The 18938-nt window shown below is 39.7% G+C and overlaps 1 protein-coding gene across 1 annotated transcript in view; it reads left to right on the top strand.

The window, feature by feature from the left end:
- DMD (dystrophin) overlaps nt 1-18938 on the top strand; it is a 1607686-nt gene that overhangs the window by 1074024 nt on the left and 514724 nt on the right. Inside the window, exon 47 of the mRNA XM_037050278.1 lies at nt 11687-11851. Within this exon, the coding sequence (XP_036906173.1) occupies nt 11687-11851 (165 nt within the window). The remainder of the gene's footprint in view (nt 1-11686; nt 11852-18938) is intronic.

The raw sequence follows: 18938 nt of genomic DNA, 5'->3' as shown, positions 1-18938 counted from the left end.
GTATTACATGTTTGGCATTTATAAATGGTGCTGTGACAAATATTCTCGTAGTTTAATATATGTACTCAGCATTATTGCATTAACAGATTGTTAGACGCAGAATTTCTGATCTGAGACCGGGTTTATATTTGGGTATATATACTGGAAAACTCTACCCCATTCACTCCAAACCGCGTCCGCATGGATAGTTTCATTGACTTGCGTACCAGCAGCACAGGAGGGGCCCAGTTTCCTGCACTGGATCTTCTGTGTGACTCCACTCTAGTGTAATAGCAGACAGCTTTGTCAGTCTTTGCTGTGTAGGCAGGTGTAATATTATGCCTCACCGTTGGAATTTCATTTCTATGGTTGCTAGTCAAATTACACAGTTTTAACAGACTTGGAGATGAGCCATAATTTTCCTTCCCTGAATTGTCCATATTTTTGATCCTTGTTCAGTTTTTTTTTCTGTTGAGTTTTCATCTTTTTTCCTATTGATCTGTGAGAATAGCTGTATCTTAAGAGTGTCTGTTAAATGATTAAGATGTATTTTATTTTTGGTTGTTTGTGATACAACAAGAAATATCAACAAAAGAAATATCACAATACACTGATATTTCTCTCCCTCTCTCCTTCTCTTCCCTTCTAAAGATAAATAAATAAAATCTTTAAAAAATTTTTAAAAATTAAAAAATGAAGACTTTTGAGAAATGGAAGTTTCAATACTCCTTTTATCAAGTAATATATTAGATTTTGACAGATAGCAGAAAGTATGTTTTGGGAGAGAACAGAAAGGAAACAGTAGAGTTTGGAGTCCAGGAAAACCCAGATGTTTAATGTCAAGTTTTTCTGACTTACTAGTAACCTTAGGAATATTGTTTATCGTTTGGAGCTTTAATTTCCTCGTGTGTTAATTGAGAAAATAATATATATTTTGTACGATCATGGACTAGATTAAGGGAGCTATTATAAATAAAATCTGTCACATGGTGCCCTAAGGGTATTGTAAATCTAAGTTATAATAGCAGTTTTGTCATTGCTAATATTTTGGAGGGATAGCCAGGCACTCAACCAGTACTATGCATTTATTTATTTTTATTTAACATTTAAAACGCACATTAAAATAACACTCTTTCTTTATAAAAGGCCAAAATATATTAACAACTAAATAGAAATGTATCTGTAATTGGTAACACCTGCAAAATCATGCTTAATAATTTGGTGCATATATTTGCAATTATTTCAAAATACATATATGTTTATATGTAGATATTGATATGTAAAGTATGCACAGAAAATCAGAGACAGTTTATGGGCAGTAAATATTTTTATTAATATGTCACAAATATTTTTCAGTATAATAGAAAGTTTTTCATGATATGTACTTTCATGGATGCCAAGAATTCCATTATGTAGATGCAATTTATTCTACTTGAGGGACTCTGTTTCAGTTTTTCACTAGTATAGGTGACAGAATTGATTGAGCATTCTGGTTATGTGTCTCTATGTATATCTCAGATATTCCCTTAGGAAAATTTATAGATGTATAATTCTGTGGTTGAAAAGAATGAATACTTTTAAGGCTTGAAAATATTTCCCTGTGATCTTTCAAACCAAAGGAGAAGAGATGTATAGCGAAACGCACAATCCATAAGAAGTTGATGGATTTTTTCAAAGTTAGCGTAGCCATTGCTACTAGCATCCAGTTCAAGAATTAGAGCGTTAGGCCGGGAGCCTCCCTCAGGCTCCTTCCCAGCTATTGCCCTCACCCAGAGATAAGTGCTTTTCTGACCTTTCACGTCTCTGGTAGTTTTACCACCACTGAAATTAATATCAGGGGAATCATAGAGTGCATGCCTTCATGCTGGACTTCCCCTATTTAACATTATTTTTGTGAGCAGTTTCTATGCTAGTACATGTATCAGAAGTCTATTTATTCTCTTTACGGAATTCCGCTGTGTGAATATGCCAGAGTTTATCCGTTCTGCTGTTGGTATACATGTGGGTTATGTCTAGTATGAGGCCATTATGAATACTGCTGTATACATGGCATACATGGCCATTCATACACACACACACCTCTTCAGAGTGTACTTGGAAGTGGAATGGTTGGTTCAGCTGATATGTGCATATTTATTTGGCTTTGCAGAGAATGCCAAACAGTTTGCCAATGGGGTTGTGCCAATTTACTATCACCAGTGCTGTAGGAGACTTTGGTTTCTTCCAAATCCTCATCAAGGGTGTGTATTTCCAATCTTGTTCCTTTCAGGCACTCTAGTGGATATGAACTTGTATTTTATTGGGTTTTAGTGTGCAATCCTCTAATGATTAGAGCCATTCTATGTCTATTTATGGGAAGTCCTTGTGCAAATCTTTTGCCCATTAAAACAAATTAGTGATCTTTTTTTCATATATGTCAGAGCATTTTTTTTTGTTTAAATACAAATCCTTCGTCACATATATGCAGTGCAAATGTCTTCATCTGACCTGGGCTTTACTTTTTGTCTTAACAATATCTCTTGATGAATGAAGTTCATCTTATCAACCTTTTCCTTTATGGCTAGTGCATTTTATGTGTTGTTTAAGAAATAATCACTTTCCCTGAAATCAACAAGATATTTTCCTATATTTTCTTGTGGAAACTTTATTGTTTTGTGTTTTACATGAAGTTGCGTCAATCTGGAATTGATTTTTCTGTGTATGTTATGTAGAGTAAGTGTCAACATTCATTTTTTTAGTTGTGGTACATATACACAATGGAATATTACACGGCCATAAAAAAAGAATGAAATCTTACCATTCGTGACAGCGTGGGTGGACCTGGAGGGTATGATGCTAAGTCAAGTAAATCAGTCAGAGAAAGATACATACCATGTGATTTCACTTGGATGTGGAATCTGTAGAACAATATCAATACACAAACAAAATGGAAAAAATACTTAAATACAGAGAATAGACCAATGATTCTTAGAGGGGAAGGGAATTGGGGGACTGGGTGGAAAAGCTGAAGGGAATAAGAAGTACAGATTGGTATTTACAGAATAGTCACGGGAATGTAAAGTGCAGCATAGGGAATAGAGTCAATAATATTCAAATAAACATGATTGGTGCCAGGCGGGTACTGGAAATATCAGGGAAACCCCTTGTAAAGAGTAAGGTAGTCTAAGCAGTATGCTGTACACCTGAAACTAATACAATAATTTGAATATAAACAGTAATTGAAAAATAAAATTTAAAAAGGGGGTTTTGTGTGAATAGTCAGTTAACCTGGAACCATTTATTGCAATCTACTCTTTGATAAAGTGGCACCATTGTCATAAATTAAGTAAATATTACAGTCTATTTGTTTTTACAGCAATACCACACAGAATTAATTATAATAAATATTGATATCTGGCTGTAAGCATTCTTTTTTTAAGGTTAAAGGCACTAAATATTCAGCCCTGGCTGGTGTGGCTCAGTGGACTGAGCACCAGCCTGCAAACCAAAGGGTCGCTGGTTCTGTTCCCAGTCAGGGCACATGCCTGGGTTGCAGGCCAGGTTGCCAGTGGGGGGCGTGTGAGAAGCAAGTGCACACTGATGTTTTTCTCCCTTTCTTTCTCTCTGCCTTCCTCCTCTCTCTAAAAATAAATAAATACTTTTTTAAAAAAGACACTAAGTATACAAATACATTGTATTTTAATTTTTCAATTACAATTTACATTCAATATCTTTCTGGATTAGTTTCAGAGGTATAGCAAACTTGGTAGAAAATCATATGCTTTGCAGAGTGACCCTCCCCTCCCACACCAGTGCTTCAAGTACCCACCTGGTCCCATATATACTCATCCCAATATTATTGACTATATTCCCTGTGCTGTTAGACTCTATTATTCTTCAAGATTTCTTTGGATATTCTTGGCCCACTGGATTTCCATAGAAATCTTAGAGCTGTCTGTCAATTTTTATTAAAAACCACCTGTTTCAACTTTAATTGGGATTGCACTGGATTTACACCTTATTTGAAGAGAACTGACATCTTTACAATATGGGACTTGCTGACTGGTTCCTTCAGTTGGTTGCTTCCAATAGAAGAACAAGTTATAGAGGCTCCAGCAAGCATAGGTAGATACGTTTCACTTCCTTACACAACCAAAAGTAGGATAACTACCAATTTAAAAACAAAAAACAACCAGAATGGCCAGCAATTCAAACTGTGTGAAAATCTGACAACCAAGGAGTTAGAGAAGAAACATTCATCCATACTGGTGCACTGAGATAAAGAAATATGGCCCAAATGAAAGAAAAGATTAAAACTCCAGAAAATAACTAAGCAGCGAGGAGGTAGACAACCTATCAGATGCAGAGTTCAAAATGCTGGTAATCAGGATGCTCACAGAAATGATTGCATGTGATCACAAAATAGAGGAAGAAATGTGAAGGCTATGCAAAGTGAAAAAAAAATACACAGGGGACCAGCAGTGAAGGGAAGAAAACTGGGACTCAAACAATGATTTGAAACAAAAGAAGAAATAAACATCCAACCGGAACAGAATGAAGAAATAAGAAGCCAAAAAAATGAGAGGCTGAGGAACCTCTGGGACAACTCCAAATGTTCCAACATCTGAATCATAGGGGTTGCCTGAGGAGAAAAGGAAAAGAAAGAAATTGAAAACTTACTTGAATAAATAATGACCAAAAACTTCCCTAGTCTGATGAAGGAACTACACGTGCAAGTCCACGATGCTTGGAGAGTCCCAAACATGTTGGATCCAAGAAGAAACACACCAAGACACATCATATTTAAATTATCGAAGATTAAAGATAAGGAGAGAATCTTAAAAGCAGCAAGAGAAAGGGAGACAGTCCCCTACAAAGGAGTGCCCATAAGACTGTCAGCTGATTTCTCAAAAGAAGCCTTGCAGGCAACAAAGAGCTAGAAAGAAGTATTTGAAGTCATGAAAAGCAAAAACCTACAACCAAGATGACTCTCTCCAGCAAAGCTCTCATTTAGAATGCAACAGCAGCTAAACTGCTTCCCAGATAAGGTCAAGTTCAAGGAGTTCATCATCACCAAGCCCTTATTATATGAAATGTTAAAGGGACTTATCTAAGAAAACAAAGAAGATCAAAAACTATGAACAGTAAAATGACAACACTATCTATCAACAACTGAACCTAAAAAAAACAAAAACAAACTAAGCAAGCAATTAAAACAAGAACAGATTCACAGAAATGAAGATCACATGGAGGGTTATCAGCAGGGAAGGGAAGCGGGGAGAATGGAGAAAAAGGTACAGGGAATAAGAAGCATACATGGTAGGTACAAAATAGACAGGGGGAGGTTAAAGAATAGTATGGGAAATGGAGAAGCCAAAGAACTTATACATGCGACCCAAGGACATGAACTAAGTGGGGGGGGGATCCTGGAGGGAGGGGGGTACAGGGCAGAGGTAGATAAAGGGGAGAAAAAAATGGGACAACTGTAATAGCATAATCAATAAAATACACTTTAAAAAAAGAACAAGTTATTTTCCTTTATTTGTAGTTCTCTAATCTCTTAATGATGTCTGGAGTTTTTCAGGTAGACGTCTTGCTTTTTGTTTTAAATTTTGCCCGATTACTCCCTACAAATGTAAGAATCTATGCTCCCATGAACATCCTAAGAGTGCTTGTTTTCCAGAACTTTGACCAATACCTTTTACAAAAGTCAATATAATATGCAAATGATGGTATGTCATTGCTGTTTAAATTTGCATTTCATCGATTACTTAGTGATTGGACTTTTGTTTATCGGCTGTTTGCATTTTTTGTGAAATTACTGTTTATATTCTTTATCCAGTTTTTCAGTTGGTCCTCCATCTCTCTTCATTTATTGAATGATCTATTTATATGAGATAATGTTACCCTTTATCTGATAGATGCTATAAATATACCCAGTCATCATTTGTTTTTAATTCTGCTAATCAATCTTAATTTCTAAATGAATAGTACAAATATTATATGTAATAGTTTATTTATATTTCTTTCTCTTTCTAAAGGGCTTTCCCATGCCCATACTGTATTTTAAAGATTTTATTTATATATTTATTTTTAGAGAGAGGGGAAGGGAGGGAGAAAGAGGGGGAGAGAAACATCAGTGTGTGGTTGCCTCTTGCACACCCCGCACTGGAGACCTGGCCTGCAACCCAGGCATGTGCCCTGACTGGGAATCAGATTAGCGACCCTTTCATTTGCAGATCAGCATTCAATCCACTGAGCTACACCAGCCAGGGCCCAGTATTTGATTCTAATTCTGTTATTATTAATTTTTCACACTTAACCACTGTAATTTACCTCAAATATATTTGGTGGAAGATATGAAGTCAATATTTAATATCTGTTTATTTCTACAACAGACACCTCTGTTTATCTTAATGTTAAAACTCCTACACATTTGAAATTAAAATTCAGAAATTGAAACAAAGATAATCTTGCGTAAAATGAGGTCAGGATTCAGTTAGATACTAAATTAACACATAAGGGAATGTTTTTGTTTTCTTTCACCACAGGGAATATATTGTATGAAGAGCATGGTTTTATAATACTGATAAAGATTGATTTAAAAAGGTACATTTTACTGGTAGAGTGTTTTGCATTTGTATTTTATTAAGAATATGAAGTGGTAAATATAATAGTAAATTGCATTAGAACATGTAGGAAATGACATAGGACTCAATCTAAATCATAAATTATTCACATCTGCTATTTTTCCATGAAGTATTCAATATATAGGAGAAGCCATCAATTCCTGAATACTGTTTTGAATGGGAGAGCATAGAAGTTATATGTTTGATGATGTCAAATTCCACCCTCCCATTAACTGATATCATCATAGGACAATAATCAGAGGTTTTTTAAGCTGATGGCTTTAGGTATGTCGCTTCCTTTTCATAATGACTTGTCAGTAAAATATATCAAGTACAATTTCTCAGCACTATTCTTTGGCATGAAGAAAAGCTAGTAGTTTCCCTTTCCAGATTAACTTCTGTCTTTGCAAAGGAAATCCACTTAAGTTTTTCGAAAATTGAAAACTAGGGGTGAAATGTCTCTCACCCCATCCACCATCTGTCCTACCATCACAAAGCAATTATTTTAGTTTCAGAAATGTATCTACAACATAAATTCCTAGAAGTAGAAGTTCCGGGGCAAAGGTTACATGCACTTCATAGATTTTTACCAAGTTGTCTTCCACCAGGGGCACACCAATCTGTACACCCCACTGGCCATGTATGAGAGTCTGTTTCCCATGAGCTTGGCCGCCCAGCGTGTTGTCAGGCTTAGACTTTTGACAGTGCGGTAGATGAAATTTTCAGAGCTCTTATTATGATCAAAGCATAGCTTCTTTTTGTATGTTTAAAAGCCATTCATGTTCTTTGTCAACCACCCTTACCTTTTGTCCCATTTTCTTTTGCATTTTTGACCGCCTTCATGTGAATTGGCAAAAGCTTGTCTTATTTGTTAGGCTAATCGGCCCCTGATCTGAGACGCGAGTCCCAAATATTACTTTTTTTGCAGTTTGTCCTTTGGCTGTGCGTTTTGTTTAGTTTCTCTCTTTGCCGTGCAGAAGTTTTTAACATCTAGATCGTCCCATTTACTAATATTTTTGTCTGTTAATTAAAGCTGCTTAACATGAGGCTCAAATTACACTGTTACGTCATTACTCTAGATGTGTACTGCTTCTTACACTGAGAAAAGACATTAATTCAGAATTTGGAAAATGTTGGTCTTTCAGTCAATAGCTATTTATTGAAAGTCTCTCATGCGTAGAAACCCAGTTCATCCAGAAACCAAAGCTCAGTGAGGAAGGTCAGTGCCAGTAACAAATCAAATGGTGCTCGGGCAGGGCCATGGTGGCGGGAAGCCCTAGGTTTCTAAGGATGTGCCTAATGCAGATGTCATAACTAAGCCAAAGACGACTGTGCCCCACAGTCTCTTTATTTATAAGCTATCGCTTCATTATTTGGGGCATTATCCAAACCTCCCCAGATGCACCGTTTTCTCACAGGGAATTGTTCCACCTCTATTACCAGGAAGGAATGGCGTGGGGTGATGAGAAGGAAACCAACCACCGTACTTAAAAGTCCTACAGATTTCTGGGCTTATCTACGAAGCCGAAGTGGAACACGGACTATTTTGTGATCCGATAGGAATGAGTGCATCGCTTGATTTTAGAGACTTAAGAAAAAATACGATGGCTTTTATTTCCAGCAGCCTCAGAACCTAGAGGCTTTTAGCTGCTTCAAGTTGAAGCTGTAAAATGCTTTCCACATATATCTGTGACTAGGAAATGATCCAGTAAAAAAAGAAACTAGTTTCCTCCTTATAAATACTAAAAATGATAAATGAAGGGCATTATTAGATTATATATTCCATACCTGGAGTTAATTTTGTGGTAGCAATGACCACACACACACACGCGCGCGCGCGCAAACAAATAAATATAGTTGAGCACACCGATATCTGTATGGGTTAGAACTCCTGCGATACAAATGGGTCTTCGTCCTGTGTTTACTTGGCTTTATAGCAGGATACAAGGCAGACAAAGCGAGTACAGCATCACGATTCACTGTTCACTGACGAACATGCCATGCGTTCATGCCACCAATCTGCATCCCCACGCGCGTTGCTGCTTTTGACTGCTCACCCCACACAGGAAAAGGCCGCCAGGAATGAAAACCAAGGTTTGTGCAGGTCGCCTTCGAGAAGCCACAGCCTCTCCTTCCCTTCCACGTTTGTATCATTTTCCTCACGTAGAGCCAAGGCTTCTATTCTAACTCGCAGATCCGCAATCCAGATACAGGTGCGCACAACAAGCAAGGCAGGCCCAAGGTTTCCCATTCATCTTAACGTTGGTAATTCTGAGGAAGCGTTGTCGTGGGAACCTAAGGTCCAGCCCGGGCTGCCCTGCATCAGCCCAGGCTGAGTGTTAACCCTTTACTCATGCGTTCACATGCATTGTATGTAATATGTCTGAATGTATTTCAATACACTTCAATACATGTATTTTCTACCTATAAATAAGAACTTATAAGAAGTCATTCCCCTAGAAACTCATTGGCTGGTTATTTTGTCTATTAATATACTTCCTTCTCACCCCACAACTCTTGGGTTCAAGAAAAGAATATAATATTCATTACTTAGTTCTTTTAGTGACTTTTTTAGGTTTTTAAAGTAACATTTATTTTCTTGGAGTGATTGTATCTTGCCATGTATAACGCAGACTTTTTGCCCACGTTTTTGAGGGAAAAATAAAGGCGCGCATTATACATGGGCACTACCTGCAATACCTTGTACCTGTGTTTGTGTTGCATACTTATTTGTTACACAAAATCTCTTGTAGCATATGTTCAAAAATAAATGTTGCAATTTCTTTACATTGCAAAAAGCAAGTATCTAAATATAAATAAATAATTGAATTAAAAAATGTGAATGAAAGATTTTTTCCCCTCAAAGTTTGGGCCAAAACATGGGTGCACATTATATCCGGCAAAATATGGCAATGTGCATAAAATTGGAAACCAAAAAACACAAGAGGCAAAGAACAAAGTCATGCATAACCACAGGCAGTTTACCGTTCGATGTGTCCTTCTAAGGCCCCCGTGTATCTCCACAACTGAGCCTCAATTTTTACGTCATTAAGATCGTACAGTTACAGCCCTGGCTGGTGTAGCTCAGTGGATTGAGCGTGGGCCTGCGAACCATACGATCGCGGTTTGATTCCCACTCAGGGCACATGCCTGGGTTGCAGGCCAGTTCCCAGCAGGGGACCCACAAGAGGCAACCATACATTGACATTTCTCTCCCTCTCTCCTTCCCTTCCCCTCTAAAGATAAATAAATAAAATCTTTAAAAAAAATCGGGGGGGGGGGGTGGAGCAGGGCAGGGAATATAAAACAGAAAACTGTACTTGAATAAGAATTAAATAAGAAAATAAATAAAAAATTGTACAGTTACATACCATGCTTTTCACACCTCGTGAATATTTACCATTTCAAAGGCCCAAAACTATGTATTGGAACAGTCGTTCCAAAGTAAGGAAGCATCGTTTAAATGATGTACTAGTATATTAGCGTATTTATTAGTTTACTGTAAAAATGTTACCTACTCATAGCATAGTATCATTATATGATAGATGTGCATTGCAACATCTGTGTTCCTATTACAATGTATATTTATACATCGATCTTTCTATTTCTAGCATTATCATAGTATGAACAATATGAAGAGTTGCCATGGCAGGCTCACGTTCTTTGTTTCTGCATTAGACCTTGGTAATCTGAAGAAAAAGTCTTTACCCCTGCCTACCTTGGTTCTCTACCTACACTTGAGCTTGAGCAACCATCAGCAACATTTAATGACTTTACTGTCTCTAGACGTTAACACCTGCGTGCAGTCCAAAACTATTTACTTTCCATACTTACAGTGACCATATGAGGCAAGTACGATCATTAGCCTCACTCTATAGAGAAGGCTTTAGAGTTAAAGAACTTGGCTAGCGTGCCAGAAAAGTGCCGGGACCAGGAAATAAAGACAAGCAGCCTAACTCTAGACCCCACAGTGCCGAAGAGCATCCCGTAGTGCTTGCCAAGTGATTTCACATTCTCAACCCCGGTGTTATCATCCATGTATAAAATTGGGAGAATAACGGTATTTGTATCATAGGGTTGTTCAGTGGATTACAGAAGGCAATAAATGGGAAATTTCCAACCATGGTGCTTGGTCCTAGGAAGCCCTTAATAAAAATAACCTGTAGTCATTCTCTTCTATTCTACTCTAGTCCAAATGATGTCTTTACTTTTCATTTTAATCTTTTGATTCTGTTTTACTCGGCTGTACTAGGGCCCACAAACTGGCACTCACGGAAATGCTTGCCTCACCAATTTTCTTTGTACATCAAAGAATTTTCTTGTGCAATTTTTGTTAACAAAAAGGAAAGCTAGAAGCAAGTATAAAGACAGTGTCAGGCATGTAATACACAACACACCATTATGTTTAATAAGTGAGTGGTTAAGCAGAGAATACAATTCTTTAATTTTATTTGTTGGAGTTGCATTTTTGTTTGTGTGGATGTGTGTTTCAATTTCCAAGAAAAGGCTTATTGTTATCTGGGTGTAGAATTTTTGGAAAGACTACCAATCAATGATTTGTTATATATAAATTAAATCCTAACACATAACCCGTGTCAGTAATCAATATCACGCTGTCAAAATACCAAATACAGTACATTTCTATAACATTTTATGACAAAAGTTTTGAAAATATTGTTTTTCCTTTTTTTCCAATTGGTGTTTTGGGTTCCCTTGAATATATTTCCAGGAGTGGGATCACTGGGTCAAAAGGCAGTTCCATTTTTAATTTTTTTTTTTAATTTTACTCACTTATCTTTAGAGGGGAGGAGGAGAGGAGAGAAATATCAATGTATGGTTGCCTCTCGTGGGTCCCCTGCTGGAAACTGGCCTGCAACCCAGGCATGTGCCCTGACTGGGAATCGAACCGTGACTGTGTGGCTTGCAGGCCCGCGCTCAATCCACTGAGCTACACCAGCCAGGGCCCATTTTTAATTGTTTGAAGTATCTCCATACTGCTTTCCACAGTGGCTGCACCAGTCTGCATTCCCACCAGCAGTGCAAAGGGTTCCCCTTCTGTATTCAAATCATGAGAACCTTCCCCTTTTGTTTCCTTTCAGGTTTCTAGAGATTTACCTGTGAAACAAGGAGAAACTGAGGCTCACATACAAGATCTTGGACAGATCGAAGAGCAAGTAAATCATCTGCTTCTGTGGCTGTCTCCTATTAGGCATCAGTTGGAAATTCTCAATCAACCAAATCAAACAGGACCGTTTGACATTAAGGTAGGGACTTGTTACTTTATATACTGTTTTCCAAACGAGTGGCAGTGTCAGTGAACTAAGTTTCTCATTTGTCACCATCATTATCGTTGTTGTTATGCTAGTTATTATTATTATTCGACTTGTATTTTCTGTTTGTTTCCAGCATTTACCGGCACTTATGTATCCATTGAACTCTTAGCACTAGAACGCCTTCATCATATCTGCTACTACAATATTCCTTTTCCATCCCTCCTTTAACTGCACTTCATAAATGTTTCTAGACTCCTTATCTAAAACTGAGGTCACCAGGAGATTAGGTTCTTAGAAAATAAAGTATGGGCTCTTTCGTAGACTTCGTAACACCCTGCCAGACTGACTCCAATTTACCTTTCTCTCCTCTTTTTCTGTCAACGACCTCTCCTTAGATTCTAGCCCCAGCAGATTATATGACATCTTTATATGCGTGTCCCTTCCCGCATGTCTTTGTTCTTGATTTTCTTTAAGTAACTTCTGTCTCTTTTTTTCTCATGATGGATTCTCTCCCATCTTTCAAGACGGAATTCAATATCATTGCTTCTTCAAAGCTTTCTTCTGTATTCTAACTAGAGTAAAAAACCCTTTTAGGGTTCCTTATAAACCTCTCTGGTCATCTCCAGTAGCCTTTGCACATTGACTTATACTTACATTTTCAGACCTGACTACCTCATCACAGTTTTTTGATCGCAGAAGGCATCTTTCTCTGTTCCTTATCCCCCTTACTTCTGAATACCCCAACCCAGGGCTCAGTGTATGCTGGGTAATTGTTAGTAGTTTTGAATCAACCAATAAAGATGCTTAACAAGTCAGGCAGAATGGTAACGAGATATTACAGGTAAGCCTAGGGTTTAGACAGTTGGACACCAGCACTTTGTTTTTTAGTGTCCCCCATCCACACTGATTATTTCTTTTTTTTAAAGATTGTATTTATTTATCCTTAGAGGGGAAGGGAAGGAGAGAAGGAGAGAAATATCAATGTATGGTTGCCTCTCGTGGGTCCCCTGCTGGGAACTGGCCTGCAACCCAGGCATGTGCCCTGACTGGGAATCGAACCACGATCATGTGGTTCACAGGCCTGTGCTCAATCCACTGAGCTACACAGGATCACATTCTAGGGACCTGCCCCAATGCCATACCCCAGTTTGCATCTCCTGGGGACCAGCAACATTAGACACGCAATCCTATAGACCCAGCCAATTGAAAGTACAACCTACTAACTAATGTAGTGGGTCATTCTGGACTAAATATGTTCAGTAACCTCTTTAAGTCATTTTTTTTCAATTGACCAACCCAAATTCTTCCATTTATTTACTTTCCAAGATTATAGTCATCTAACATTTTTCTCTCCATGTAGTTGCTACTTTGCAAGGAAATAAGTCAAGGATTTGAAAAGTGTGAGGCTCACCCCGAAAAGAAAATTAGAAGTTTAGGAGAGGTGGGCTTGAGTTGAGATAGAGAAAGAGAGAGAGCATACGCCTCGATATAACTAAAATGCAAAGTGCACTCCAGTGCTTTTTCCCCACCTCTTCCTGCTATGTAGACCTCCCATTCTGATAGCCAGAGCAGAGGACATGAACATGGAGGGACTATACAGGACAGGTAACCACACAGCCTGTGTGGTGTGATGGCACCCCGAGGTCTTGACACCGGGGCGGGGCTTCTGATGCACCCGTCGCCATGCATTTGGGTCATGTGTGGTCACAGGTGCGAGACCAGGTGGGCGTGAAACCACGTCACCATGCAGGCGGAGCCAGCAGTTCTGGGATTCCTGGGGGTTTCCACCTAGCCTGGTGCATGGCATCCTCAGAGATGTTTTCAAAGCAGCCATTCTCAGTGCAACCGCATCGCATCAGTACTGAATTCTCGTTACCCAGTAAATCAATCTCAGCAAAGAAGTACAGTAACTTGGGCCAATAAACAATGACCCCAGCCAGATTCTCACTTATTTTGGATCTAGTATATTCTTCAATCTGTCTTCATGTAGCATTCGAAGGAGGGAAGACCATATATTCTTTGTTCCCCATCAGAAATCGCTTTTCTTAACACAGCTGAAATCACATTCCTTTACTTTGTAACACTGTCTTCATTTGAAATGTGCCTCTTCGTGAAAATGACAACCATATCCAGTATTACCTGTCTCTGTATGTGGAATATATTTAGAAGACAACAAAGGCGTAGGCTGCCAATGGGCACTGTCGACTCGACCACGGTGACTTTGGTCCCAGTCTTTGCCCCCAGAGTAGCTCTCAAGTGCTGAGAACTTCCACTGGGCCATTGTCCGTGGCTCATAGGGGCCTGCCAGATGAGATGCTGCAGTTTCGAATGGAAGCCACCCTCAGCTCTGCGGGTCGCTTTCCTTTATCAAAGCTGCGAGGCACCATTCTCGGTGTTGTGTGTCGTTTCGGAGAATTGTGATAATTTGTCTCCTGCAATTTGGTCTAACTCACTGAAGGAGACATGTAGCTCCTTTTTATTCTGGCACTAAAACTCCTTGGCTTCAATCCTCTCTGCACATTCTGAGTTTTTCATCTCTAGAGGGCAGGTTTCGAAAAGGTCCCTTTAGCCTTTTGCTTCTGCTTGTGACTGTATCCAAGGGGGGATGGGAGAGATCATAAAATCATATATAAAATGACTTGAGAGTTCCCCCCCGCCGCCATAATTCTCAGACCCCTAGCTTGTTGTGATCAGGCAGTAGTGACCTGTGTGAGTAATGAACTAACTTACCTAGCTCTTTATTTCCCTGCCTTGTTGTTATCTGTAGTCACTGTCTAAAAAACGAGTTATTGAGGGTGCACAGAGTTCTTCTGCTGGAAGATATGCGGTCTTAGGCTCTGCAGCCTGCTACAGCCCTCTGCTTCCAGAGATTCAACTTTTTTTTTTTCAGTGAAAGAAAGATTGGAAAATGCACTTGGCTTAACTTTAAAGTATTGGAAACCAAAAATAAAGGTTTTAAACAGCTTTGAGGATGTGCCCATATTTTTTAAAGATTTTATTTATTTATTTTTAGACAGAGGGGACGGAAAGGAGAGAGAGAAATCGATGTGTAGTTGCCTCTTGCTCGCCCCCTACTGGGGACCTGACCCAAAACCCAGGCAGGCGCCCTGACTGGGAATCAAATGGGTGATCCTTTGGTTTACAAGTTGGCACTCAATCCACTGAGCCACACCAGCTGGGGCCATGCCCATATTTTTAATGCTGGGGAAGAGACACCTTTTAAAAAATCTAAGAAATGAGTTCATGCAAAGAAACAGCAATGGACAAGGTGCCATTTCCTAAATTTAAGTAGCCTGGGGGCGGGGTCGAGTCTGGCCAAGGTGGCCATGGCCTAGCTGTCCAGGCCCTTTGTTTTCTCTAGTCAAACTCTGAACACCTGTTAGAAAAATATGGGATACCCTCTGTGAGCTTTACTTTTGCCTGCCTGGAACTTCGTGCTTATTGATGACATGCAACTAGCTGTGTAATGAAACCCACATTTATTTTTAAAAAAAAAAAGCCTTAAGGACTCTGTCCTAATACACTGTTTGTGCTGGAGTGAAAATTGCCTGCACGTCGCTTGGGTTGTGCAATTTGCTCCCAGAGTATTCCTATTCAGGAAATCCTGCAGATAGCAATATTCATTTTGCAAATCACCTCACAAAACTCTTAGCAAGCCAAGAAACATAATCAATGAGATCGTGATGTAGAGGGTGAAAATTAGGCATAATCACAACCCTTTTCCATCCATCAGCCCACTAGAAGGCATGCCTTGGAATTTTGATTTTCAAACGTACTCTCAATTTAGACGTGAAATATGTTGATTTCAGATTTTTAGAAATGAAAATGAAATGCTAAGAACTAGGGACCAGTTACAATGTCTATAAAGGGTCTTACGTTTTCAATCTTTAATGAATGTTTTCAGTTATGAGCTGCAGGTATATTGTTGCTATGACATAAAACTGCCTAACGACTGCTTCCCAAACTTTTCATGGGGGGGGGGGGGGCACACATAATGTTGTGTTAACTTTTCCTGACGGAAATGCTTTCCTATTGATAGCAGGAATGGTTTTTCCCTCCCCTAAAAATGCCTTTCCTTCTGTGGCCTAGAAATAAACACGACATACCACTCTGCTGGTTCTTCCTTACCATGGAAGAAACTTAATTGTCCTTAAAGTCAAATCCACGCTAAAAACTACCAAAGGAGCCCTAACTGGTGTAGCTCAGTGGATTGAGCACAGGCCTGCGAACCACACGATCGCGGTTCGACTCCCAGTCAGGGCATATGCCTGGGTTGCAGGCCAGTTCCCAGCAGAGGACTCATGAGAAGCAACCATGCATTGATATTTCTCTCCTTCTCTCCTTCCCTTCCTCTCTAAAGATAAATAAATAAAATCTTTAAAAAAAAAAACTACCAAAAAAAAAAACTACCAAAGGACACAATTGCAATGACCAAATGATAAAGTATGTGAACACCGAAATCCCTCTCTGCGCATGCTCATGTTGCCGTGAGGGCTGTCAATGACAAAAATTGCACCGGACAACTTAGCCGGCGAGAGAGACTTCATTCCAGACTGTTGCAATAGGGGAGGCAGACTGAACTGAGCTTGAATGGAAACAAAAGGCAGGAAAGTTTTTAACCATTGGGATGAGCTGGTGGAAAAGTGCCACGGGGAGAACAGTAGACGGGAGGTTGGTTAATGTGATGAAGCCATCTTCATCTGCGTCCGCTAATTGTCACTTATGGAAGGTAGGCTACTATCCTCTCACGGAGACTGGGAGACTAGGTGCCTGTCCTTCCTGATATCTACATTTTCGGGATGGCTCCCAGGTCCTTGAGAAAGACCTGCCTGGGTTGTACATAAACCTGTCAAAGAGGCAGCGAAGGAATTTACAATAAACCTCTGCCTAGTTGCATGGCGAGTGAGGATGTTGTCCTTATTCGTTTCGTCCACTAACTCTCCTCCACTATTTTCAGGACACCTTCCACAGAAATAGTCTCCTGCCTAATAGAAAACACTGGAACATTTTTCTAGGAAAGCACGTGAGAGAGGAAAAGAGGCCAGTGTCCTCTTCTTTGTTTCTCAGCTCTCCGTTACCACCTCTTAAAAAAAAAATAAGAACAAACAAAATCAGAAAGCATATTCTGTTGGACTTGAACTAGTATGCAGCCACCTAAAGGGATAACTATTTGGATGTGAATGATCACATTCCAAATAGGGAACTAAGGTAAATGTGCTAAGAAATGTGAGGCTGGGCCCGTAATCAGACAGGAATGTGTCTAAAGACTAGTCAAGCTAAGGAGAATGTTAACACATCTTTGTTGGGCCTCTGTTTTGTTCCAGGGAAACCAGGACAGTCGGACACCCAGGGGAGCCAGTCTGTGTAGTTCATTACAGAAGCTTTCTGTCATTGAAGGGCTCAATGAACTGACATTGAGACTCAGTAGGGAGAGGAGATTGGCTGGATGGTGGGAGCAACCAGTTATCTAATGAAAGGGATTTCCCTTGGAAGTTAGAAGAAAATCAAAGATTAATTGCCATTCATTTGACGATTAACCCAGGAACTAATTAAAAAGATCCCTGGAGCATAGGTGGGAAGCAGCTTTTGATGGTGGACTGAGTATGGCAGGGGTCATTTTCTGACAGTTTGAGTGCTTTTGGCAATGGCACCGACATCAGAGAGGTTTGGGGAAGATCGTCCAAGGTCACGGGTATTTCCTAGAGCAGAACATGATGGCTGGGAGACAGTGGCCTAGCCGGCAGCAGCCCCGGGTCTGAAGGTTGTCCATACATAATCTACTGTGCTGATGAGTCCTTTGAAGTCTGCTGAGTTGTCCGGCCTGAGCTCTCAGGGCTCCTTTAGATCCTGGGGCGAAAGTTCAATTGCAAGACAACCTAGAGTGTGAATAAGGATCAGGGCAGTCAGCTTTTAGTCCCCAGTACTGCCAAGTCAGGAGAAAAGAAGAAAAATGGGAAACATTAGTGCGGAGCATGGTAGCCAGATATTAAAGGATGCAGGAAGAATGGAAAAAATTGGTGAGAACTGAGAAAATGTGTAAGAAGGCAGGATCCAGTGCGACTGACAGGTAGATTACAAAATCATGCTGTTTAGGAGGAAACCAAAGGTAGCTGAAAGACAATGAACAGGACTAGACTCTAATAACCCACAAGGGGGCGCTCTAGCTTCCTATGGAAACAAAACTTTTGTCTACAGTCACCTGTCTTTTGATCAGATACTCAAGATTATTCTTGTTTATCAAATAAGGCAGGGCTCTTGACTTACACAGGGCCAGCAGGCATAGTGATGGACCATGCTGGCCTTTTAAGATATGTTTTTGCTGGAAGCTTTTCATAAAGAATCTTCGATTTGACTTTTAAAAGCCTCAAGAGGATATAAAGCCCAGCCAAGATCTCGCCATTAATTTTTCCTCTGCACCTGTACATTTGGGTGAATTCCTCTCTTCTCAAAGTCCTCAAAGTATCTGAAGGATTTCTGGGCCTGGTGGAAAGTAGCCTTCCGTATTTACCCGTAAGTCTGACTGCTGTATGCCCAGTAGTAGTCAGTTTTCCCAAAAGGGCTTTGGAAGCATTGTCTCCAAAAAGGCAACAGTGATTCCTTAAAACTCTCTTGTCGTAACTAAATCTATGCACATCGCTCTCAAAAGTGACATTCCAATCAAAGCCTTGGTTATATAACAAATCTCTCGATTCTGTCCTGGCATGAGGACGGATTTTGTATTGAACCTATGCAAATGACTGTATCCCTGTGAAAGTAAGAATACTCAATAAGTATTTCTGAATTCTGGAGGGATTGAGCAGGGAGAAAAAAACAACTGTTCCACTTCTGTTTACAAAACTACCATCTACTGAATCTCTATGAGGTGTAGGTAGCTTGAGAGAAAAGCAAAAGGAGTCTGTTACACCCAGAAAATAGAACATTAAGGCATCAGCAATGTTGCAAACAAAAGCCCTAGTCAAATAATCCTTCATCAGTTCATTCAGTTTCCATGTAATTGATTCTTGTTTCGCGTGATCTCGGGTCAGCAGCATCATAATCCCAGCAGCTTCTCTACTGGAGTTCTGGAAATGCTGCGGCA

The sequence above is a fragment of the Sturnira hondurensis genome, unplaced genomic scaffold (genome assembly GCF_014824575.4).
Source record: "Sturnira hondurensis isolate 20B ecotype Veracruz unplaced genomic scaffold, ASM1482457v3 Scaffold0006693, whole genome shotgun sequence".
Lineage (NCBI taxonomy): Eukaryota > Metazoa > Chordata > Mammalia > Chiroptera > Phyllostomidae > Sturnira > Sturnira hondurensis.
The sequence above is the reverse complement of the archived record's forward strand: the minus strand, read 5'-3'. Positions and strand labels throughout refer to the sequence as shown.